At 50.6% G+C, this 24,464-nt stretch overlaps 1 protein-coding gene across 6 annotated transcripts in view; it reads right to left on the reverse strand.

Annotated features, from left to right (window-relative positions):
- Positions 1-628: 628 nt before the first annotated feature.
- SEC16A (SEC16 homolog A, endoplasmic reticulum export factor) overlaps positions 629-24,464 on the reverse strand; it is a 34,814-nt gene continuing 10,978 nt past the window's right edge. For 4 of the 6 annotated variants that reach the window (XM_044778402.2, XM_014863817.3, XM_044778400.2 and 1 more), the window contains 28 exons: positions 22,365-22,462; positions 21,089-21,212; positions 20,380-20,578; positions 20,079-20,253; positions 18,952-19,094; positions 18,214-18,275; positions 17,969-18,107; positions 17,290-17,529; positions 15,861-15,958; positions 15,383-15,464; positions 15,056-15,173; positions 14,743-14,854; positions 14,455-14,560; positions 13,715-13,855; positions 12,520-12,633; positions 12,068-12,260; positions 11,262-11,507; positions 10,658-10,740; positions 9,279-9,431; positions 7,319-7,399; positions 7,058-7,114; positions 6,821-6,932; positions 6,269-6,406; positions 5,908-6,002; positions 4,925-4,999; positions 4,338-4,397; positions 3,369-3,446; positions 629-2,358 (listed from right to left, as the gene is read on the reverse strand). In XM_044778402.2, the coding sequence (XP_044634337.2) occupies positions 2,290-2,358; positions 3,369-3,446; positions 4,338-4,397; positions 4,925-4,999; positions 5,908-6,002; positions 6,269-6,406; positions 6,821-6,932; positions 7,058-7,114; positions 7,319-7,399; positions 9,279-9,431; positions 10,658-10,740; positions 11,262-11,507; positions 12,068-12,260; positions 12,520-12,633; positions 13,715-13,855; positions 14,455-14,560; positions 14,743-14,854; positions 15,056-15,173; positions 15,383-15,464; positions 15,861-15,958; positions 17,290-17,529; positions 17,969-18,107; positions 18,214-18,275; positions 18,952-19,094; positions 20,079-20,253; positions 20,380-20,578; positions 21,089-21,212; positions 22,365-22,462 (3,391 nt within the window). In that variant the 3' untranslated portion in view covers positions 629-2,289. Of the gene's footprint in view, positions 2,359-3,368; positions 3,447-4,337; positions 4,398-4,924; positions 5,000-5,907; positions 6,003-6,268; positions 6,407-6,820; positions 6,933-7,057; positions 7,115-7,318; positions 7,400-8,361; positions 8,732-9,278; positions 9,432-10,657; positions 10,741-11,261; positions 11,508-12,067; positions 12,261-12,519; positions 12,634-13,714; positions 13,856-14,454; positions 14,561-14,742; positions 14,855-15,055; positions 15,174-15,382; positions 15,465-15,860; positions 15,959-17,289; positions 17,530-17,968; positions 18,108-18,213; positions 18,276-18,951; positions 19,095-20,078; positions 20,254-20,379; positions 20,579-21,088; positions 21,213-22,364; positions 22,463-24,464 lie in introns of those variants that run through there. The other 2 variants (XM_044778403.2, XM_044778404.2) reach the window with 2 other exon arrangements.

The following is a 24,464-nucleotide window of genomic DNA, read 5'->3' on the forward strand; positions in this document are numbered from 1 at the left end:
CAGGTATCCTGTGACCGCATTGCTTATCGCTGTCAGGGTGGGTTTTCACCGGGACCCCACCCGCCGCCGGCACGGGAGGAGCCGCTCCTTCCCGAGAGCCCACAGCCAGTCTGGCAGACCCTGGGGAAGCTACACAAGTGGCCGGGGGGCGTCAGGTGTCAGGTCACACAAGCTAGGCCAGGTAGGCCAGAGACAGACAAACGCCAGAAGGTCCCACTCCTGTGTGGAGGATGAGCCCACAGGTGGGGGGGGTGGCAAAAGGGGGAAAGGGCACAGGTGGGGTGACACGGAAAGCAGACTGCTGGTGGTGAGCGAGACGCACTCTACACAGACTGACAGCTGATGTGCACCTGAAATCAGCGTCACAGGCCACTGTGACCTCAATAATTAAAAGAAAAATGAATGCATGACCACCCCGTACCCTTTCTTCCCCGCAGGTGAGAGGCTGGAGAGACGGCAGCATCAGGAGGCAGCACGCTGGCTGGAGACGGGTTAGCTACAGGAGCATCGGGCAAGTAAAATACAGAACGCTGAAGAACAAAGTGCAGGTGAGGTGGGGCTCCTGAGGGTGCCTGGCCGGGGGCCACACTCGCTTCCAGGAAACAAAAGGGACAACAGGAGAAAGTGCTTGAGAGCGCAAAATATTTTATTTAACAATTTGCAGTTAGGAAAAAATAGCAGCTCCCGCCTCAGAGGAAGCTTCTTGGATCAAAAGTGGCTGGCAGTTGACAGAGAACAAAGGGCAGGGCTGGACCGGAGGAAGCCGAGGGCGGTGGGAGGGTTTCGGGTCCAAGGAAGCACACGGAGCTGACCACGGGGCACAGGAGACTGCCCGTCAGCAAGGCTGGCCTTTCTCAAAGTGACAGGAACAAATGGATCCGGTCACCAAGTCTGTGAAACATTTTGGAAAACATCTGTGGGTCTTTCTTAGGTGATCAGGTGAACCAGGAAAATGGGGAGGACCTGGGCTAACCCCACATTTACACGATCCCTACACTTAGATTTAAAGGGCCAGGCAGACTATGCACCCCCAGCAGAACCTACAGAAATGTTTCCTAATGATTTTAATAAACATTGAAATCTTTTCTTCGGTCTCTTTAGACTTAACAAGAATGTGCATGGTTTTAAGAACAGTCGAGGAAGCCTTAAAGCTTGGAGTCCGGAAGGGGAGGTCTCCCTCCGCGGTTTCGGACGGCTGAGTCAACGAATGAGCTACTGACGATCCCACTGCGGAAACAACTCACGGGCAGAGATATCACAGTCCAGAGCTTCTGTCAAGGAATTATTTTAAGCCACTTTCTTCAAGATGTTACCAGCTCCTTAAATGATGTCAACCAGGTGAGAGAAAGCAAGTCAACCGGATTGCCCTAGGAAAACCTCTCATGGCAAAGTACAGTATTGGCCACTTTAGAAAGAGCGTGGCAACCCATACAGTGTCCTGGACAACGCGGCCAACCAGGCCGTGCGCACAGTAAAAGCATCCGAATCAAATGAGTCACAGCCCCAGGTGAACACTGGCGAGGACTCTGGATCAGTCACACTCAGAACACGAGCTCTGTCGCAGCCCTTTCCCAGCAGTGGAGCCGTCCCTCACGGATGTGCAAAGCCAGTCCCTTTGGTGGCATGAAACTCCTCATGGTCCTAATCAGGCCACAGACAATTCAGTGAAGCTGGAAACGTCATTGCTACAGGAGAGAAATGCACTTCAGCACCCAGGGCCTCTCTTGGAACCTAAGGGATTGGTGTTAAATTAACTCCATGTGTCCTCTAAGATGCTGAAGAACCTACGACCCGCCAGCCGTTCTCCTGGTTCAGACACGGCGGGAGCAGGGGGCTAACTGCCTTTGGCTGGATGGCAGGTGCTCATGCCTCTCTCTCCTGAGTCAAAGGTCACTCTTGCCTTCCAGCATCCTAAGGAACCAGGGGACCAGTGATTCACTGCGAGGTTCTGAGAGACACCCTGGGTACTGAAGAGCAAGGTTCCTCCTGCGGCAGAGACGCTTCCCATTTCACCCAGTGTGACATTCTCAGATGACTAAGAGCGCTGGGTCGGCAGTGAGGCTGTCAGGCGAAGGACTGCCTCTCTTCATCAGCATCTTACAGGACCTGTGGAACTAACTATGGCGGTACTTTCTAAAGACAGGAGCTGAGGAGGGCGACGCCAAGGAGAGCCGCTTTGAGTCACCGCAGTGTCTGTCCGGGAACAGGCGGAGGTCGCAGGCAGTCAGCCCGAGTTCTTGGTGGAGGATAATTTCAGGGTTCAAATGCTACTCCAGAACAGGGACTATTCTAGCTCAGTGCTGGGTGTTTCCTCTGGCCAATCCTCCCCGTCCTGGAGCTTCCCAAGGTGGCGGGGGCCTAGAACGACATGAGGAGACAGCACTGACTTCCGCACGCCCGCCCCCAGGTGGGCAAGACGTGACGGGGCGTCTAGGGAATAGGCCGGAACAGACCGCTGATCTCAGCAACCAGGCAGGGTTTGCTTGTTGTGTTTGTGCAAGCCCATGACAAGTGGCCAAGTCAGGATCACATCTTGGCGCTCCCTGGAAAGGCGTCTGCAGTGTTGTCAGGGTGGTGAGATGTGAGGCCAACCCACGGTGGAGTGTCTCAGGACTCCAGGGAGGACACAGGGAAGCAGCGCCCAGGGAGGCAGTGGACAGAACACTGGCCCTCACTCTCATTCCCCCGCAAATCCCAACTGACATGGAAGTCGGGGGACTGCTGTCAGGGCTGGAACTACAGGTACAGGAACGGGGGGAAGAAGACAGCAACCAATCTCGAGGCAGGAAGGCAGGTGGCTGGCCAGGTGCTAACTTGGGGCGCACCAGTCCTTGGGGGGGGGCTGAGAAACAGCCTCAGCTGCAGCAGCCGGGAAGCAGAGGGCAGCGGGGGGACGAGGGCAGGGCGCGGCAGAGGAGGTGGGCGCAGCAGGCAGCGAGGGCGAGGCTGCGTCAGGACGGCCCGGGCGCAGGGGAGGCATCACATCCTGAGTGCCGACCCCATAGACCTCTACCCCACTTGGCTCCCCCACCACGGGCAGCCAGTCTCTGCCCAACAGGCAAGAGCCTGGGAGGGAGAAGAGAGAAGGCAGAGAGAAAGAAATAAAAGGAGACATTCCACAACATTCCCTGACTGAAGACTGAAGGACATGAGCTCCCAGGTGAAGGGCAGCCGAGGCCACACGGTGGAGGGAGTTAGACCCACACCAAGGCGTGTCAGCAGGAAACCGCAGGACCCTGCGGGGAGCATCTCCACTAAGGGCAGTGGCGGAGACGGGAGAAGGGGTCAGCAGGCGTGTGAGGGTCACGGGCTGGGGGAAAGGCCTTCTTCCGCTTCCCGCCCTCCAAGGAGACAGCGAGGACACTTACTTGTGCAAACTGAGCAGGGTTGTAGAAGGGCACTGCTCCTCCGGAGGGACCCCCAACAGGGGGGGCATCACCGGGAGCCTGAGAAGCACAGAGAGTCCATCTTAACAACACAACATCACACAGCAGTTTGTTTCATTTGCAGATAGAGACACTAATTCTGGATAAGGTTTTATAATACTTTTAAATAAGCCACAGAAGCAGGTCGAAGATACTTCTTGCAACACTGGATTTAATTATTTAATGGGTCACAGAAAAATGACAGAAATCCAAGCAACATGCAGAGTGAAACACTTTAGAAACCAGAACATGCAAAAACGAGGCGTGCCCAGTGCCAGGACGCGGCACTGCACCAGGCGTGGTGGTTAGTAGGCATTTCTGACTACTTCAGACCCAAGTGTCCAGCACAAATCCAGTGTTCAACAGGCACATATAGGCGGACGGAGCCCTTGTGCTGAGCTGGCGGGAGAAGCTCGTTCCATGACACACACACAGGATGAAGTATTCCTTTATTCCCCATCCGGACTGGCCACAAGACAGTGGCCACTGCTACACTTGGCCTGGCCCAGAATAAACTTTCTCATGGTTGCTCAGAAAAAAGCGATTCTCCCTTCCAAATGAGAGCATCCTGAGCCTGAGCTCCTGAAACACACTCACAGACATGGTGAGGCTCCGCCCAAGGCCAGGCGTTTGAAAAACCCCATTCAGAAAGAGCACAGTTACAAAGCTCACCCGTTCACTACGAGCATTTTGGGGTCACTTCAGTTGTCCGTGTACCCAGCTATCTAACAACACCCTGTAGGGATGTGTAAAGAAAGGAACACTGCATCCTTCGTCGTGGGATGGCTGGGTGAGACAGTGGGTGATGTTAGTGACACATGCACAATGACAACCAGTGCAGCGAGCTTAAAGGAAAAACAAAGGTGACCCAGTTCAACTCTAGGCTCAGTGAGAACTGCCAGCCACAGGTACCTGATTAAAATGCTGGCTGACTTCACGCGATAATGAGCTCATTGAGCTACAGCGCGAAAGCTACAAAACAGCAAGAACACACACAAGATACAGACAAGTAAAAAATCGACATGCGCGTCGCTGCTCCAAGCTGTCGGTTTAATTCCAAAGAGCTTTATGAGGCCATCAGAATCAATACAATTCAAATGGGAAAGGAGCCAGAGTTAGCTTAAAATTCCTATTTTAATGAACTGTTTTTATTAAGAAACAACCATGATTTGGGGGGGGGGGGTCTGTGCAGCCCTTGGCCTAGGCCAGCCTGCCCGCCTGACGCCTGAGAAGCCCACACTGGGATGGCCATGCCAAGGGAGCGTGACAGGAACAAGAACCCTAACTGCGTGCTCTGCTTGGAGCTCCAGACAATTTTGCTGAAACACGTGTGATGTTTTTTTTTAAGGTATACAACACTTTTCAAGTTCTAAAAAGTTTCTATACTGCCTTTTCCTACTCATTAACATTCATTTTTAAAGGAAAAGGCCACCTGGACAATAAAAACTCGCTTCCTCAGCCTAGATTTCGGGCAGACGCGCTTGTCTGGGCGCCCTTACCTCTCCACCCTGGGAGCCGTCCAGGTGCGAGCGCGGGGGTTCAGTGCCAGGGTGTGAGGCCGCAGAACTCAGTGCCTGCCAGGAAAAGAAGAAATGCAGCAGCTGCCAAGCTCCGGCGCCTGGGAACCATCCACACAGGACAGGGCACCAGGGAGTGGGCCTGGCCAGCGGGCAGACCATTCTGCACCACGCCTAGGTGCCCCTTCTGAGAAGTCACAGGAGGAAAACACTCTGCGTGCGCCTGCAGGGTACAGTCATCGTCTGACAGGTCCCAGCAAGAACAGCTCCTCTTTGCTGAACACCTACTGTGTGCCCCTCAATGGCCTTGGGGCCTAGTGTAACTGTTATCCCATTTCACAGTGCAAGAAACCGGGGCATACGGAAGCTAAGTGACTTCCTTAAACAGCTAACTAACGGGGAGCTGGCGCTGAAATCCAGGTCTACCCAATGTGAGAGACCAGCCTCTAGATGATTATATTGCACATGTATGTTTTAAACGTTAAAAAAAAAGTTTCCTTACTACTACGATTTCAGTAAAACAAGATTATTATATAACATCTATGTGGTTTAATTTGCAACTCCCTGGAGGATATTTTTTTTTTAAACTTTTTACTTTTATTTTTTTTTCCTTTTTTTTTTCTCCCCAAAACCCCCCAGTACATAGTTGTATATTCTTTGTTGTGGGTCCTTCTAGCTGTGCCATGTGGGACGCTGCCTCAGTGTGGCTTGATGAGCAGTGCCATGTCCGCACCCGGGATTCAAACCAACGAAACACTGGGCCGCCTGCAGCGGAGTGCGCAAACTTAACCACTCGGCCACAGGGCCAGCCCCTCCCTGGAGGATATTTTATAGGAAAGAGCTTTCCGACCGAAACGGAGGGTTCTGTGTACACAATGGATACCGAATCGCAGAAGGTCAGGACCGACTTTCTTGGGCGGGAGGCAAATCCTCCCCGAGCACCATGTCCCACTGCCCCTGCTCACCTTGGGTTCCGAGGCAGGCTCTGGATCAGCCGGCCCCACTGCTGGGACCTGCCCTTCCCTGCCGGCCCCCTCTGTAGGCGGTGCTTCCTCTGCATCTGTGAAGGAGACAGTGTGGGAGCCATGGTTCTGTCCAAAACATCTCCGGGGGGTCAGTGACAGAGGTCCAAGAGGAAGAGCTTCACACTGTGCGCTCCCGGGGAAAAGGGGATGAGCCCATCAACAAGCATGATGAGCCTCAGGCTCTCTGCACACTGGCTGGGCCATTCTTCTCAAAGGGAGAGGAAGGCCAGAGGCTCTCAGAAAGAGGGCCAAAGGTTAGGAGGCCAAGGGCTAACAGCTGTGCTGCTCCTGCATCGCCTACCTGAGTTTGGGCTGAACAAGTGAGCTGGAATCGGCAGCGGGGCGAGTGGAGCAAAAAAATCTGCAGGAGCAAGAGCTGGTTCACTCCGCTGGGGCCCCCCTGGGTTTAACACGTCCACGTAGCGCGCTCTGCTGCTAGCTGGGACGGGGAGAGGAAGCAAACTCAGGTCGGCATACCGCATGACCCGGCTCCCAGCGAGCTCCACCTTCCTTGTGTCCGAACAGGTGTGAAGAGGGCGCCTCTCCACAGACCACATTTGCTTGGTCTCTGCCCTGGCGTGAGGGTTCTCATTTCACACCATGATGCTACAGTGCTGCATTTCTGATTCAGCAGACTCTGCTCTGCTCAGTAAGAATGGTCTGCTGAGGAATGTTTCAATGCTCTAAAGAGCTGGCGTCTTCCCCCATGGATTTATCTGCATTAAACCAGCATTCCCTTCTGAAGGTGACAAACTACCGTCTCATATACACACTATGGCCACTAAACTCTGGTGGATCTGTAGGACAAATACATTACCTGAACAATCTTTAATTTCTGGCTGGACTCTGTTACCTGCTTTTCTAGAGAACATGTTCACCGAGGCTCTGGGGGGCCCTCCAGGACCAGGAGGGGCAGCTTGCGGAGCCCTGGGAAGCGCGGCTGGAGGCGGGGGTGGAGGCTTCTTCTGCAGGGGAAAGGCCATTGGAAGTCTGCTCAGGGCCCAAGGCCCCCAGGGGCGCTCCACAGACTGGGGCTTCTATTGTAGGAACCTTCCTTCTAGTCATACAAATACCTAAAAGTCCAACTTACCTCCTCTTCGGGCTCATTTATATCCACCCATCGGTTCTTCTTTTCATCCCAGACAATCTGCCACAATTGTGAAAAGGAAAGAAAAAAGGCAGTGGATAAAGCTGAACAGAATTAGAGTCTGATGACTTATGATACTTTACAACTTCAGAAGATATCTACTCGGGTTTATTCTGAAGCTGAAATACACTCCGCAAACAACACCAATGGTACATCACAAAAATACCTACTGATTACTCAAGTGCCACATTTTACGACACTCACCGACTTGTTCTTGTCGTCTGGCAAATAAGCTTCTGTCCTTTTTTTTCCAGGTAGCCAACGAGAGAACCAGGATTCACTACTCTGAATAGAAAAACCATCAGAACCACCTTGAAGACATCAGGCTGAGTGAAATGAGCCCGACACAGGACAATCCTGTAGAACTCCGTTTCCATGAGGGCCGAGAGGAGTCAACCCCAGAGACAGGAGGTGGGACGGGCTGGACACAGGACAATCCTGTAGAACTCCGTTTCCATGAGGGCCGAGAGGAGTCAACCCCCAGAGACAGGAGGTGGGACGGTGGTGCGGGGGCTGGGGGGGGGTGGGGGGTGGTGTTTAATGGGGACGGAGCTTCAGTTTGGGAAGATGAAAGTCCTGGACACAAATGGAGGTGATGGCTGCACAGCATCATGAATGTACCTAACGCCACAGAACTGTACACTCAAAAAATGGTTAAAATAGTAAATTGTTACGTATATTTTACCACAATTTAAAAAAATCAGAACAATAAAGTGCCTTTTGGAGCTTTTCATGTCTAAATACCAACAAATGAACAGTCTCTGACATTCTCTCCATCTGAGGCATGGCAGGCAGGCTGGATAAGTCAGCGTGGGACCCTCTCAAAACAAGTCCCTCTGTGTCCCCACGCGGGAGAATCTAGGCATTAGGGAAGTTTACTTTACTCTTCACATACGCCGTACTTCACGTCTACTAAAAAAACAGAAAAAAAGCAGCAGCAGCAGCTCCACACACACACACCGTCTGCACCCCGCCTCTGACTCCCACAGCGGAGGAGACGAGGCTGCGCTGGCAGGCTGCAGGAACTTGTGTGCTCACGACTTGCTGGAAGGGCCACAGCTTATCTCATGATTAGCACACATTTTGCATTAAATTTATGTTTACTTAAAATCCTAGCCATTAAAGAAAAATTTGATAAGCTGAACTCTTAAAATTAAGAACCATTTTCTTCATAAGATACCATTAAGAGAGTAAAAGGGCAATCCACAGATTGGGAGAAGATATTTGCAATACGTCCATCTCATAGATACTGGTGTCCACAATACAAAAAGGTGGCCTGCAAATTACTAACAACCCAATTCAACACGGGAGGAGACCTGAGCCAGCACGACACAGAAGACGATAGAGAGGTGCACTTGGGTGTGAAAAGGTGCCCCGCATCATCACCCATCAGGGAAAGGCAAATAACCACAGCAAAGTATTGTGGACCCCAGCATAAGGGCCAAAATGAAAAGGACCGGCAATCCAATGCACATGGGACAAGGACTGGACCGCAGGTGATGTGGAACAACTGGACCTCGCTGGCTCAGCTGCTGGAAGGGCCACTGGGTACAACCACTCAAGAAAACTGTCTGGCAGTACATCCGAAAGCTGGACGTCAGCCATCCGTCCTGTGTCCTAAGCATCCACCCAAGAGGAACAAGAGGAAGAGGGGCGTCTGTCACAAAGACACAAGGCCGCTCACGTGGCTGTACTCATACTAACCCCAAACGGAAACAAGCCCACATGTCCACTACTGGGGGAAGGATGAACAACCGTGGCACGTGCATCCACAGATGTTACTACACGTGGTAAGCAAGAGTGAGCTTCCTTTACGTGAAGTTCAAGAGCAGCCAAGACTAATCGAAGGTGACAGAAATCAGAAGACAGGTCTCCTTCTGGGGCTGGGTGCTGCCAGGTCATGGATGCACAGGCCCCTCTGGGAGCCTGGAACTGTTCTAATTCTGCTCTGGGTGGTGGTGACACGTGGACATAGACACAGAAACGACCCTCAAGCTGGTCTACACATTACATGCTTTACTGCATGCTCTTTATATGTCAAAAAATGTTTTGCTTAATTAAGAAAGAAACGAATGCCTTTTCTTGCTGCCAGTGTGTGAGCAAAGTTTTCTGTGGGAGCTGAGCCCCCCACCCCGCACCCAGCCAGACATGGCCTGTGTGGTACCTTCTTAGGCTCCTTGGCCTCTTTTCTGGCTGTTTGTACAGGTCTCTTCATTTCAGGAGTGGACGTCAGAGGCGGAGGAGGCTGCAGAGCACCCGAGCTGGCACACTCCCACACTGGGGGGATCTCAGAGTCCTGCGACATCCTGGATGAGCCCTGTCCCAAGGCAACACAGGAGCAGGCTCACCTGGGGCAGCTCCCCAGGAGCCCTTCAAACAGCACTGAGGACAAATTACTACAACGATGAGAGAGAAGGGAGGAGGGCTTGGGGCAATTAGCCCTGGCTCCCCTGGCCTGACTGAAGGAAAGCCAGCCTGAAGTTAATCAGCAGCTTTATCAAGGGACCTGATAGTGTTCAAAATGCAGATTCTGGGGTTCAACAGGAATGACTGGGCTGGAAGAAACGGAATACATAAATGCTCTGAGGATAAGACTGGTTAGAGAAGGGGGTGGGAATTTTAAAAGACAGAATTGTCTTTAGAAATATTTATCCCTGGGCCGGCCCGGTGGCGCAGTGGTTAAGTGCGCACATTCCACTTCAGCGGCCCAGGGTTCGCCAGTTCAGATCCCGGATATGCAGACATGGCACCACTTAGCAAGCCATGCTGTGGTAGGCGTCCCACATATAAAGTAGAGGAAGATGGGCACGGATGTTAGCTCAGGGCCAGTTTTCCTCAGCAAAAAAAGGAGGATTGGTAGCATATGTTAGCTCAGGGCTGATCTTCCTCAAAAAAAAAAGAAAAGAAAAGAAATATTTATCCCTGGGTTAAGACACTGTTTTCAATACAAACTCTCATTTTCAGTTTTCCAGGGACAGAATATTTTAACGTTAGAACACATAATGAAAGTTGAAACTACAGCAATTGCCTACTAGTGGGACATCCATAAAAAGCTGGGTATCTGTAAAGAAGGTTCCGGAATGCGGTTTGTATAAAGACGTTTGTCCCTCACGGTTGATCAGAGCAAACAGAGGTGGTCTTTATACCAAACATGTCTGATGAAAGGAATCTTGATTTCAAGAAAACCAGTGACAATTTTAGGGATTCTACTATACAACAAGAGATGCAGAAATCAGGAAGTTCTCCATTTTAGAAAAGCTAAAATTAACAAGGCAGTTTCGTTATAGGTGGGCATTCCTTCTCCTTAAAGGAACTATTTTACACTATTAAGTTATCTTTTTCCATATTAATGCTTTTTACCAACTCCATATTTTAAGGATTCAAGCTATTTTGGAAGTGCTTTCTCTTTAAGAAACAATTTAAAAGATAATCTCATAACTTTCACTATTATCTTTCTACTTACAACTGCAGGACATCGAGTTTGGGTACCTATCCAATGAAGCTTATGGAAAATAAAAGGCTTAAAAAAAAGTGTCAGAGTACCGGATTAGCAAATTTTCCACCAAAATCCTCTTCTCTTAGCTCTGAAAGTGAGTTTCTAGGGGGTGCCTCTTGTGGCGTCACTCCTGCCGAAGGAAACAAGACTACCATGACCACAGTGCCACTGAGCACACGACCAAAGGAAGCGAGACACTGGCGCGATGCCCCTACAAGGGGACGCGGGACGCGCAGCTCCCCACCGCGCACACCCTCCCCAGGGCCGTCTGCAGTAACCAAGGTCGAAAACGTTCCCGAATACGTGGAGATAGTTTCTTCTCTAAAGCCACGCCTACATTCTGCCTTGTCCAAGGAGATAAAGACAGTCAGGCAGAGATTAGGGACAAGGACCACCAAATTGGACTTTCACACAAAGGCCTATAGCCCTGGACATCCACTTACACTTCACATCCTAACAAAAAGCCAAGTCTCAAAAGAAACTAGTACTGATATTCAATTAACCCATTCAGCCTAGAACTTCTAGAATCTTTGGTATCCATTATGTAACTTGTTTCAAGTTCAAACAACTTAAGTCGCTTTCACCAATGACCTCCTTTCACACCAAACCCAATTTAGCCCTGCTCTCAGGACAGCATCTCAGCAGACCCACCTGGGTCCTGGCTCCTGGCCTCCTTCAGCAGGGGCTCACTCTCCTGGAGAGATGGTACACCAGGTGGCAGGCCAGGCCCTGGGTACAGAGCTGCAGGATCAGGCCCAGAAGGCTCTGGAAAGCCAAGTGCAGATCCTGGGGGACTAGAGCCAGATCCCCGCTCAACAGGGCCTGGGGGCGGCGGCACCGGGAACATTGGCACCCTGGCAGGGATGGCCAGCTGGCCATCGGGGAGCGTCGGTGGAGCTGCATGGAGACAGCAAAGAGAATCTAAGGTTACTGAGGCTACCTCTAGTCACATGAAGAAGCTGACTGGTGTTGCTGAACGATTTAGCACACGTTATTTTGCAGAGCCTCATTTCTTTTATTGAGGGGCAGGAGAGCCAAGCATCAAAGAGCAAGTGCTGAGGATGCTGGGACATCACTGGTTTGAGGAGAAGCAGAAAATCCATTTCTTAGGACCGAGGGGAAGCGTCGTTAAATGTAACATGGAGCATGGGCTCAAACCCATAGCATGACTCCAACACAGCCCGGCAGCAGCCACCTGGCACAGAGCCCTGGGTTCACTGAGTCCTCTCCTCCACCTTCCTCCATGTCTGGGGGTCAAAGGCCACCCACCTATTCCTATGGATGTTTACAGCCATGAGACCCGATGGGCTTATCAAGGAACTAAGCACAGAGAGAAAGAAGAAGACCGAGGTGATGGTGTAAAACATCCCCTTGATTCTCCTGGCAGAACAGGAATGTTCCATGTTCGGGGGAAAGAGGTACGTGGGCCACTGCTTCTCCAGTGGCGGAGGGCTCACCTGATGGCAGCAGCCGCACACCCTGGCCCAAGTGGTCAGCAGTGGGCACAGGCGGCACCAGCAGTGGGTTGTCAGTGCCCAGGCCGGCCGGCTGAGCGAGTCCTGGGCAGTCATACTGCCCCCCCTCGGAGCTCGGTGTGCTGGGACAGCGCTGGGGGAAGGCTCCATCCTGAGTCCACACCGCAGTACCCTCCTAGGGGAGAAATACCTCAGGCGCTTCCGACAGTCGGACACCATGGAGCACGTTCTGGCACTCACCCCACCGCCCGCTCCCTCTCTCTGTGCTTCAGGAGAGCCTTGCCTTTCCCAGGAAACAAGGGCGTTCTGACAAACATTCGCACCTCTAAAACTGTACTGCTGACACCTAACTCCTTCAGAGTGGAAACAACAGGGCACAAGCCACCTCATCGGATGGCTCCGCCAAGTCCCTCGACTGAAAGCAAACGCCGCACCTTGAGCTGCTTCTCTGCACACTGCAGCTGGACCAGCCAGGCGGGCTCCATAAAGGACTCCTCCTCCGGCTTCTCCTTCAGCTGGGGATCGAAGAGTCGTAACCGGGAAGCAACCTAGAAACACATGAAAAATAAAGGGCTCTTACTACTGGGGATGGCAAGCAAAACAGTCTTTTCAAAATCTATTCTAATCTGGAACAAATGTATCTTCAGTATTAAACTGGAGATACAGTTTTAATTAACTACAAAAGTTTTTCTGAAGTGTGCCTATGTGACACGCCCTTAAATAAACATATATATGTTCTGCTGATGATCAGAAAAAGGACATGGGACACTGGAGTTCACTACAGCAGACCCGTCTTCACAGAGGCCAACAGTCCCTAGCTGACCTGGAACTGAGCCTGCCTGCTACTACCATCTCATTACAGAGACTTGACTTTACTGACCAAAATGCTGAACTGACCTAGAAATAGACATACTCTGATCGGGGGTGGGGGTGGGGTGGGGGGATGGAGGGGGACAGTGGGTGGGAATAGAGGAAACAAGTTTGGCCTTGTATTAATAACTGCTGAAGCTGTGGAATGAGGACAAGGATTCATTAATTATTCTATTTTTGTAGATGTCTAAAAATTCCCAGAATAAAAAACTTTTTTAGGTATCACAAAGGCACATTTTCAAAAACGAAGCCCCCGGCGGGTGGGGCACATACTGATGCAGCCACTTTGGTGCTGGGGGTCACCATGTGCTGGGCACTGTCCATCCCTGTCTTGTCTACACTTCACAAAGCTCTGAGAGGCCAGTCACACTGTCTCCGTTTTATTAAGCAAGAAACTGAGGCTTGCAGTGGTGCAGCCAGGACCCAAACCCAGGCGGCTGGACTCGAGAACAGCTTACGCTGTTAACTGCTAGACTCGCTGCCTCGAGACACGAACTTCCTGGAGACGGGGGTCCTTCCGACTTTGAGGCTTACTGCTAAGTTTGCGGACTGGCACGAGGAACCTGAAGGATCCCTATGCTAAGATGCAAAACACCAAACACCTGTCTGAGAACATTCAATGATCTTAATTCGCTCCGAAAGTCAGTCCTACAGACATGAGCACCCAACGACCACAGCTCACTGCCAGGTCGCGCAATCCTGACTGTCACATCTTCCCCACAGCCCAGTGTGCAGGAAAGACGTGCGAGAAGACGTTACCTGGACCAGCTGGCTAATCAGCACCAGGGAGTATTTGTGGGGTTGCATCAGGATGCTCTTAGCAATCACTTCACAGTAATGAAAGGCTTGGGTAGCAAGCCCCATTTCAGCCAGGCGGCAAGAATAGATGAACTTAAACACCTAAAATGAACAAACAAAGCTTAGCCATCCTGTGGGTATTCCCCAACTTTCTAACATCACCCTACAAGCTGAGGACTATTCTGGATGTTTCATGTATCTCCTTGTGTCTCCCCCAGGCGTGCCCACAAGAGTACTAGTCCTCATTCCCGGAGATGTTTCAAATCAAAGTAACCCACCAAGCTTCTAAGAAACTCACCTTTTCTCCTCAACACCCTCAGAAGAGCCAGCAGGCTCGGTACTAGAGCGCCCAACTCAGCAGCACTCAGGACAGCCGCTCCCAGGGAGCCGCAGACTGTCCAGTGACCACCCTGCTAGCACGCCCTTCCACAGATGCTTCACACACACGCACTCCTGGGTCAGACAAACGCTCCCATAACACTCAAACAGCTGATAAAGAAGAAGTGGAAACCAAATACTCAAAGCTTTCAATTTGTAAAACAGTAAGAACCCAAACACGAGTCCCCAGTCCAGCAGGGCTTGGCTCTGGAGCCTCACCGACACTTCCAAAGACGCTGCATCACCTTTTGTGTAAGAATGCAAACCCTCGACCACCAAAATCTGGTTACCCACACGGTAACGTGAGCACGGCCCCCACTGACCTGGAAACTGGGCAGGGGGCAGGTCTGTGCCCCGAGGGACTGAGCATACTCATAGGCTTCTGTCCTCTGAATAGCCTCATTGGTCGCAAACTTTGAAAACGGCAAGCTGTTGAGGAAATGAGCTATTTTAATCATCATGCGAGTGACCCAGAAGTGCGTCAGGCCATGTGATGAAGACACGAGGCCACTGCTTCTGGCTCCGCATGTGCCATTTCGGGGTTGGCTAAAGGAGGGGACGTGTCCTTTCTAAAGGAAAACAGCTACCACCACATTTACTCGATTCCTCACCTGTGGTTTGATCCAATTAAGACAAGTTTTGTGGTTTTCTTTGTATAAACCCCAAATCCAACTTGGGCCATGAGGTAGCAAAAGTGTGCAGCATCTAAGAGGCCTTTTGAAGCTGAAGAGACACAAAGTAGGCCAAGTCTTAGTTCACGGGAGTCCTTCCAGAAATCAAAGAATGCCGACAGAGACACCAGAGACATGCCCGATGAATGGAAAATCTTCTGGCCCTTAATCCCCCCTGAAGATTGCTTGCGCAATCAAGGCCTCTGTGCTCCGCTGCACAACAGTACAACTTCCATGTCTGCACCTGACCTACCTAAAGTGTCACCCATCGTGGCCATCGTCCTGGATTCCACATCCATATTGTTGTTCAAGTTGGACAAAACCATAGCAAGATGTGGCCTCCAATCTCCCCACTTCTCATCTCCACAACACTAAAATCAGAAAAAAACAAAACAAAACAAACCTTTATCCTTGGAAGACTGTCATTTTAATTTTGTAATGGTTGAGCTCAATGAGCATCATGAAAAAGCAAGAGCAAGAAAGACACTCAGGTCTCTCTGCTGTGATGAAATCCTTCACGGGAGCAAGCTCTGCACAAGGTCGCGCCACAGGAGCGCGGGCTGGGAGCCCCCACACTGACCGTGGACGCGGCAGGCATGCGGCCCGACATCAGCTGGTAGACCGTCTGCAGTGGGTCATTGATGGGAAGGCTGTTGGCGAACCTAGGCAGATGTGAAAAGAGAGAGGTCTAACTGGCAGGTTCAAAAACAAGCCTGGTCTCACGTCAACCCCTTCAATGACTGGCGATGCTCAACCTAGGCCAAGCACACCATCTCAATCTTAAAGAAAAGCTGTAAAGGATGACTGAGAAATGTACTAAGATTTTATAGAATTAAAAGCCAAGCAGTTAATAAAAATCTTTTAAAATCCCTCAGCAATACACCCCAAGGAGGAGGGCTGAGTAAGCCCGCACCTGTGCCTGACAGCAGCACAGCACAGACGGCCCAGCTCTCTCTGGAAAGAACTACAGACAACTGTGCGCTTCCAGAGCCAAGAAGCCTCCCCAATTAGACCAGCAGGACACGCCCAGAAACAGCCCACACAGTAAGATTCCTTACCTGGTCATGACTCTCGCGTGTGTCCGGCCGTCCATCTTACTTGCAAGTAAGAGAGCATGACCCCATAAGCCATTTTTCATCGCAGACTCTAAAGCATCCTGCAAAGCATTTTAGTGGGTGCCTGAATTACCAGAGGAGCTCCGTGATGGAAGCAAACAAAAGCAAGGGACTGTGTGTCACTACACACTGTCAGGAAGAAAAAAGGACTCAACTGCAGATAAAAAGCAAAGGAATCGAAGGCCTCCAAGCACACTGTTCACCATTCAGAAATGAAAGAAAAGTCCATTTTTCATTTATTTTTCCTAGTTGCAAAGCCCCTGTGGTAGTAGGTCTGTGCATACGTACACTGCTTTTGTTACGTATTTGTAGCAGAAAGAACAAGCACACCAATGAGAAACAGGGACAATGGAGCACCACTGCCATCCCCAAACCATCTTTTCCACTGGGAGAAATGCCACACCAACGTTAACTCCCCAGTTTCAGACGGTACATGAGGCCTCCATATGCATCTTCTCAACATGGAGAGAGCCTTTATTAATGCAGCCTCCCCTTTATCCAAAATAACCTGGGGTATAATCGAGAAAACTTCTGAATGGAAGCAAAAATGCTACAATGGGGTAAATATGTTCATCAAATCTAAGAGATCATATAATTTCAATCAGTTCTAAAATATCCACGTTAAGATCATTTATTTATCAAATATGAGCTTTCTTAGTTCACGACAAAGAAGTACCAAGAACTCTGGGCCTCTCAGAACTCTGCCATCAGAGCCACACACGTGTGGGACGTGCTCAAGGCATGTGGCGCACCCCTCCCGTGCGTGCACCGTCTCAGCCCAGTCACTCTGACCTCCCCCTCCATCTGCACAGCTAGAGCGAACTTCCACTCTTTGGAACTGTCGGTGCCGATACCTGTGTGTGGCTTCAGAGGTGCTCTCTCCACCCATCCTGCCAACACCCAGCCCCGCCTCTGACCTGCAGCTGTCTCTGACCAGCTCATGCTCGGCACAGCTCCCACCCAGCACCCACCTCATTTAACAGACTGTAAGCTTATGCCTAATTGTGTGAGAACAGGTTTAACTTCTGTCGTGTGCACATGTTCATCCCTGAGACAACTTACACACAGCAGGGGCATAGCCTGAGCTCAATAAATGAGTTATCAGTCGAATGACTGAAAGGTGGAACATGCGAGTCTTTGACACTAGCAATATTTAGAAGAAAATCAGTATTAACACCTTCAGAGAGATGACATACAAGGTGGCAGACATTCTTCACGGAACAAGACCCACAGCACCACATTACAGTCAAGATGCTGATGCTCCTGGGAGCAGGACTCTGTCCCTCTGCCATGGCCATGTCCTGGCACCTAAGCCACCAGTGGTGGACACCAGGACACGCCTGTGGATCCCATGGATTCCAGGCCCGCTTACCTTCTTACGGCCATAGAGTAGCAGCTCTCTGAACCTCTCAGTCTCTTTTTCAAGAGTGTTGGTGGTGGCTGCCTGACTGTCAGTGAGAAAGGAGAGCTGAGCCTCCCCAGACTCCTCTTCCTGCTCCAGGACCTCGTTAGTAAAATCAATCAGGTTGGCCTCATTGGGTGACTTCCCAGGAAGCCACACTGTTCTGTGGTCTCGCAACAAAAGTTCCGCAATGTCTGTTCCCACCACCGTCTGTGAGGGTCGGCAAGGAGAGGAAGGAGAATGAAAGACTTTACCAGGAATAGAATTTCCCAGAGGAGTAACAAGATGGTCCTGGTCCTGCTCAGGTGAGGATCCAAACAGGCCTCCCCAGATGAGCACATTAAACCACCACGGGCACAAACCACCACTCCCAACGAGACCAGCAGCAAGACGGACAGACCACAGACAACAGGACAGGCCAACAACGGTGGGCTCCAACCTCCCCTCAGCCCTAACCACACATCCTTCAGTCTCCCACTTCCCTAAATCACTGCTCAGGTGCTCTTCCTGAGTGAGCCCCCAGATGGCAGCACCACTCCCCACGAACAGCCTGGGACAGGAATCCTGCCCAGCTCCTTTGGGGGCCCGAAGATTCCCAAGACTAAAGGCCAAACAGAAAAGTAATTCTAAAAGTAAAAAAGAAACGTACCCCATTCTGTCTGCATAACAGAACAATAAAATTCCAAAGAAGACTTGCAGACTCTTTGTCAATTAAACTTTCGTTCTGCAAACATTTTGTAGCTTTGTTCTGTGCAAAATTAATAACATCCACTTTATGGGTGTCATCTCTGAAAAAAGAACACACACTCAGTGAACAGCAACAACTGCATCTACGAGGCCAAGCTCAGCAACTGCCGGCAGACAGGCGCTGCAGACACTCAGGGGGGAACGTACTTGCCGAGAGGCCCGGGGAAGGACCGCAGCTCCTCCTGCTCCGGCGTGTGCTGCAGCAGGGTCTGTGTGAGAACAGGAGGGGACAAGAGAGCAGCTCACGGGGGGGTAGGCACATATCATTGCCTGACCCACGTCTCTGGCTACACTCAGACTGAGTTATAGACGCTGTTGCTGAGGACGCCTGCCCTCCATGCAGGGAGGCCAAGGCTCCATCACCAGGCCTGGGCATGTGTGGTTTACAACAGTGATTGTCAAACTTTATTTTAAGCAGTGGGATCCATTTCTCCTCCCAAACTCTGAAGCAGGGCCCTAAAATCTGTGACCACAGAGGCCTGCCAGGGCTGCAGAATGGGGTGTCCCCACCAGCATCCAGCATATCAGCAGCACCTGCCACAGGATCAGGAAGCACCTCTACCCATTATCCAAAATCACCAGTAAAATGAACATGAACAGGGTCCTCCTCCCAAAATCAGAAATGCACATAAGGACAGAAAATAAATATACAATAAAACCAAGTCTAACACAACACCCAAAGCAGATGCTTAAATGCTGACTTTTGGGAGGAAAGAGAGACAACCAAACAGAAAAAGCCTATAAATTGAAGATTCACGGGAATAAACCTTTCCCAAGGCCATTGTTTTCAGAGACAACAATGCACAATTTGAAGAGCACCAGCTGTGAAGCACAGTGTCTGGGGTAGCCTGAACTGCGACACGGGATTTCCACCTGTGGAATTACCTCCATACTGTGAATTTCAACCAATGCGGGCTGTCCCTCCGAAGGCAGATTTGGAATCACTTTAAGGAGCTGACCCCCAGGTCCAAACCTGGCACAGACATGAGGCACTGAGAATTTCTCAGGAGAAGTCGGTCTTGATGGAGCTACATTTAAATAAAGAGAAAAAGAAGGAATCAGTGTCACTTCTTCCTACTTCTGAACTAGATCCACAGCTTAGATTTCCAGCCCATGTGGCTAGAATCACAGATTAGATTTATCACGATAAACTGACTTCCGACTCCAAGTTAATAATTGTTAAATATCCTATTAAAAAGCAGAGCTTAAGCATATGTCAGAAAAATGTTTAAATCATTAAAAATGAGAACCGCCTCTTCTAAAATGAAAATCTACTGTAAGACACCACCACGAAGCCCTCTTTACACGGAAGCAGCGTGCGCGCCTCCTGGGTGCTCAGCGCCCTGTTTCAGAGGCTTGTGCTCCTTGCTTTCCTTTACAAACCCAGCTTCTGACTGTGAGTACCACAGAGCACCAAGGAAAGTGACGAGGAGTAAAACACCTCAAGTCAAAAACAAAGTCAGATTTTTAGTTGCAATAATACTTTAAGAAAGTCCAGTTATAAGAACTTGACACATATCTTCGCCGTTTTCCAAGAAACACTATTTGATCAAATGTTTTAGAAGAGAATTGAGAATGTGGAACATACGACAAGCCTATGGACAGAAGTTTTTCAAGGGGAATTAGAAGTTTCCTCCAAAAACTGCTTACCCGTGTGGTCGGCACTGGGGATATAATGAGCCCCCACCCAAGACCTTGGCAGTGAGCCTGTACTCAGAGTCACACCGAAATGGACATAACAGAGCAGCAGGGCAGCTCTCAAGCCTGTGAGTCAAACTGCAGCCCAAAGGACACCATGAGCCCATGGTGACAAGCTCTGTCATTCAAAGGATGGACATGACGCGACACAGCAGTCCTTATTCTGCAGGGAAGACCATGCTAGGCTACCACCAATTCCTATCATAGTCATAACTCACTCCCTCTTTCTTATCACAGGCTCCTGAAGCCATCCCCGTGGTGTGACTCGGCGTGCCTCTGCACCGATGAGCGCACAGGGCCTTGACTACACGCACCTTGTTCCACGGTGGGCCAGCCAGCGTCAGTGGGGTAGCCGTACTCTGGGAAGCCCTGGGCACTGTTGAAATTGCTGCCATAGGTGCCGTATGCATAATCGCCATGGAAGGAGCCTGGTGGAGGCGGCGCCTCATAGGAACTGGCCGTCAGATTGTGACTTCTGTATACCTGACTCTTAGAAAACACAAAGCAGACAGGGAAGACTTCAGGCACGCTGCCAGAGCTCCAAGGGGAGGATAACTGGGTTCCAAACAGAACTGCACTGCTGGCAGATTCTCGCCGGCCCGCCCGCTAGCTCACCTGATGCGAGTGGGAGCTGAAGCTGCTGCGGCGGCTCTGCACGCTGGCTGCGCTCCGCAGGCTCTGTGCCGAGTGCTCGCTGTGAACACTGCGCCTGTCCACTTCTTCCCCGTAAGGGTCCCTTGGGGGCTCAGGGTCATCGTCAAAACTCCCAGTGAAGCGAGGGTCGTACCTCCAGCGGTCATCGTATTTCTCAGGCCTGGAGGAAGCAATGGGGCAGAGGCAAAGAAAGGGGCATCTGGGAGGGCAGACATTCACTTGCTCTACCTGATCAAGCCACCACCATGGCATCAGCTCCCATCCCCTGTCACCCTCCCATCATGCCTCCCGAGTCTCAATCCAAAAAACAGTAGTCCAAGTCCAGCCTTGAGCGGAGCTGCCATATTCCAAGCCCAGGTTCAGATTCCTGCCTGAGGGTTTAGAGAAACCCGCTGCAAGTTCATCCCAAGCGCGGTCAAGTCTCTCACGGACACCACAGGACGAGAATGAACTAACCCCAGGAGCTCCTTCCGAGGCTGGTTCTCCTCCAATGGCCCAAAGCGAGAAATGCCATGGGCCTCTTTCAGACAGTGACCGTAACGTCACTGCTCATCAGGAACCCAAACACAACCGTAGCTCTTGGGTAAATTACAAGGACATGAAGGCAGAAATGCAAGAGTACAGCTCGGATTTACGACCAACCCTCCCTATCACAGTGTACTGTACCAACCTGTCGCCGTAAGCGTAACTTTCTTTCCTATATGGATCGTATTCGGCATCATACCAATATCTCCGGTCGTAGGAGCGGGGATCCCTGAATCTAGAACCATGGTACCGATCCCAGCGACCTGGATCTGCAAGCGAGGGATGAATGAGTTTCTATGAAATGCAAAAGGAGACGCTCCTCTGGCCTTCACTGGAGAAGCCATGCCACCCCGGGACCGAAGAATGCTTCAAGGCTCCTGGAGGAACCACACTGTCCTCCCAAAAGACAGCAGGAGCCCCGGGAGTGTTAACTGGGCAATAACGGGGACCCCTGGCTGCGTCTTGCCTATATGTCTAATACCTACTGGCCAATGGCTGTTTGTCTCTCAATACACGTGATTAAGAAGAAAAAAAAAACTGCTGGAAGACATCTTCATTAAATTCTTAGCTCATAGTTACTACTTTTTAATAGTTAATCCCATGACTACACATTTCACTTATCTGTCTTTTCTCTAATGTGAAAGTGTTAAGAGATACTCTCAAAACTAAAAGATTACTTTAAAAAGCACAGTAACATTATACATAAATCGGCTGTACTGGTTTTGGCAAGTGTGTGCAGAACTTATGTTTAAAGCAACACAAATACAAAAGGCGGGAAAGACGCCTTTAGGAAGCGGAAGGTGGGGCAGCTGCGTCGGATAGCCAAGGGGCTGCGGGCCGGGAGCCTCCACTGCATGAGCACACAGAACACGGCCAGGCAGGAGTGACTGGCAGGGCCGCTAGGGGACACGCCACTGAAACTCACACACTGCCTGAGAGGCAGCGTCAAAATGGACGTGGCAGCGCCTGGAGGAGCGATGAGAACTGTCCCATGTCTGTGCTGTCCCCTGGGTGAGCCGCCAGCCACAGGTGGCCTCTGTGCGCCTCAGATGTGGGAAGTGCAACTGAGGAGCTGGTTTTCATTTTATTTAATCAATTTAAAGACTCACACATGGATAAGGCTGCCGTACAACTACTGATAATTATGCTTTGCTAGAAAAATCAAAGAAAACTGCTAGTTTGATACAGACATTAATCCTCTAATTAAGCTATGATGTCTTACTGAAAAATAGCAATACAATTACTTCCAGATGCAGATTATTTTCAATGACTTCGGCTCTTGGATAAAAGCATAAAGAGACCAACAAAAGAGAAAGTTCCCTAAGGAGTCCCCACCGAGCGCTGCTTTGCACCTGGCTACATAGCAATGTGGACGGACACGTTTCTGCTACTGACTGACCGCTTAAACCTCCTGACCATACCTCCATAATCGTACTGGCTGGAGTAATAATCTGCATAGCAATCACTCTGACTGCTCCATCCACTTCTGGAATTATAGTAGCCTTGAGGATACACTTGCCTGAAAAAACATATAATGCCGTTACAAAACAAATCACCTATTTCTTTAAGAGTGATGAGGTATTGGTGAACACCCACTGTACCCAGAGCGACAGGCATTTGCCAGAGCACTTTGGTTGTAAAAAAATTCTAATCAGAAGATCCAGGGACCCGCCCCATGGCTGAGTGGTTAAGCTCGTGTGCTCCGCTTGGGCGACCAGGGTTTTGCTGGTTCAGATCCCGGGCGCAGACCTAGCACCACTGGTCAGGCCATGCTGAGGCGGCGTCCCATTTGCCACAACTAGAAGGACACACAACTAAAATATACAACTATGTACTGGGGAGCTTTGGGGAAAAGAAGGAAAAAACAATAAACAAAATAAAATCTTTAAAAGAAGATCGGAAACAGTAATGATGAAATTATAGGATTGCCTACCTCACAGCTAATGAAAACTTCTCTCTTAAAATAATGATTTAAGTGCTGTTCAGCATAGAAGAACTGACCCTTTCCTGTGTCAGTGCTATATCCTATAAAAGCCAATGCCAAGGTAGGCTCCCAAGTTTTTGATGTCACGATTAGCAGAACCAAAAAGCACCAAATCAGCAAAACCAACCTAAGGCTGACTTCAACACCCTCCACACAGACACCCCGTGTGTCCTCTGAGAGGATAAATGTGTTCACCTGGGCTGGCTCAGCCCCTTATGTCCCTTAGCGCTGACCAGTGTGGGACTCGAAACTTGAGCCTGATCAAGGCTGGCTTCACAGAGCAAGCCATACCTCCGACCCTCACCACAGCAAAGCGGAACTTCACAAGACAATCAGGTATCAGAACTTCAGGGGCAGTAAGATTCTTGGAAGGGCTCAATGGCATTTTTGTTTTCTAATTGCAAGTTTTAGACAGTATTTGATTTTTAAAATGTGACTTTTCTCATGCCCCTCAGGAGTGTCTCCCCCCGCTGAGCCTGGGGGCTTGGCTGGCGCAGCTCCTGCGATTGCCGGGCAGCTGCTGCTGCCTGCGAGGAGCGCCTGGCCCTCAGGGTCAGCACCGCCCCCCACTGCTCAGGAACAACACCTGCTGGGCCCGAGGGCCTTGGACGGAAGCAACTTGGACAGCACCATCTGCACAGAGCGACAGCGCCTGCACGCACCATCGGTGGGCTGGGGAGAACAGTCCGACACAGTGCAAAACCAAGAACATGCCACCTCCTCGCCAACCTCATTCACCCATCAGGAAAGATACAGCCACAAAAACAAAAGATGTGTTCTTACCTCGCACACTTCCCACAGGGATGTGATCACATCGTGCCCAAGAGACAAGCTAATGCTCAACACCTGTGTGAAACACGACTGCACACACACACACACACACACACACACACACACGCACGCACATACAGCCCCCAGCCAAAGCAAAGCAAGAAAGAGGACAGGTTACTCTCTAGCGCTGTCACAAACAAGTGGTGAGACACTGAGAGGATGGAAACCCTGCAGACAGGGCGAGAGAACCACTGCTCTGTAAGCCGTCCTAGCCTCTGGCTGGGCGCCTCCTCAACAACACGGAGCCACCTGTGCGCTCCTGCCATGCTACTCTGTAGGTGGGCCAGCAGAGAGAAACCGGAACAGCACAGTGTGCCCTGGCCCCACCCTCCTTGCTCTCCCTTGCCTCTCAGGGTTCCAGAAAACAGCTGCCCACTGCTTTCACTGAATCAGAATGCTTATTTTAACCTTAAACCTCACTTCCCAGGTGATACAATGATACACAGAAGCTAAAACCCTGGGAACTTTCTCACATAAAGCATCTAGAATGTTGGGCCACGCGCAAGTCAGTGCGTCCCTGGAGCAATGTACAGAAGCCGGCTGAACGAGCAAAAGCTCAGAGACGGAGCCTGTCTCCAGACAAGCTATCAAAGACTCCAAGAACCAGCATAAGGAGCTCACAATTTTGAAAGGCAGTGCACGTACGAGTCTTCACCAGGGATCAGACTTTCTCCATCATGAGGATAAGAAGCTATACACCCTTGTA

Source organism: Equus asinus, chromosome 10 (assembly GCF_041296235.1).
Source record: "Equus asinus isolate D_3611 breed Donkey chromosome 10, EquAss-T2T_v2, whole genome shotgun sequence".
Lineage (NCBI taxonomy): Eukaryota > Metazoa > Chordata > Mammalia > Perissodactyla > Equidae > Equus > Equus asinus.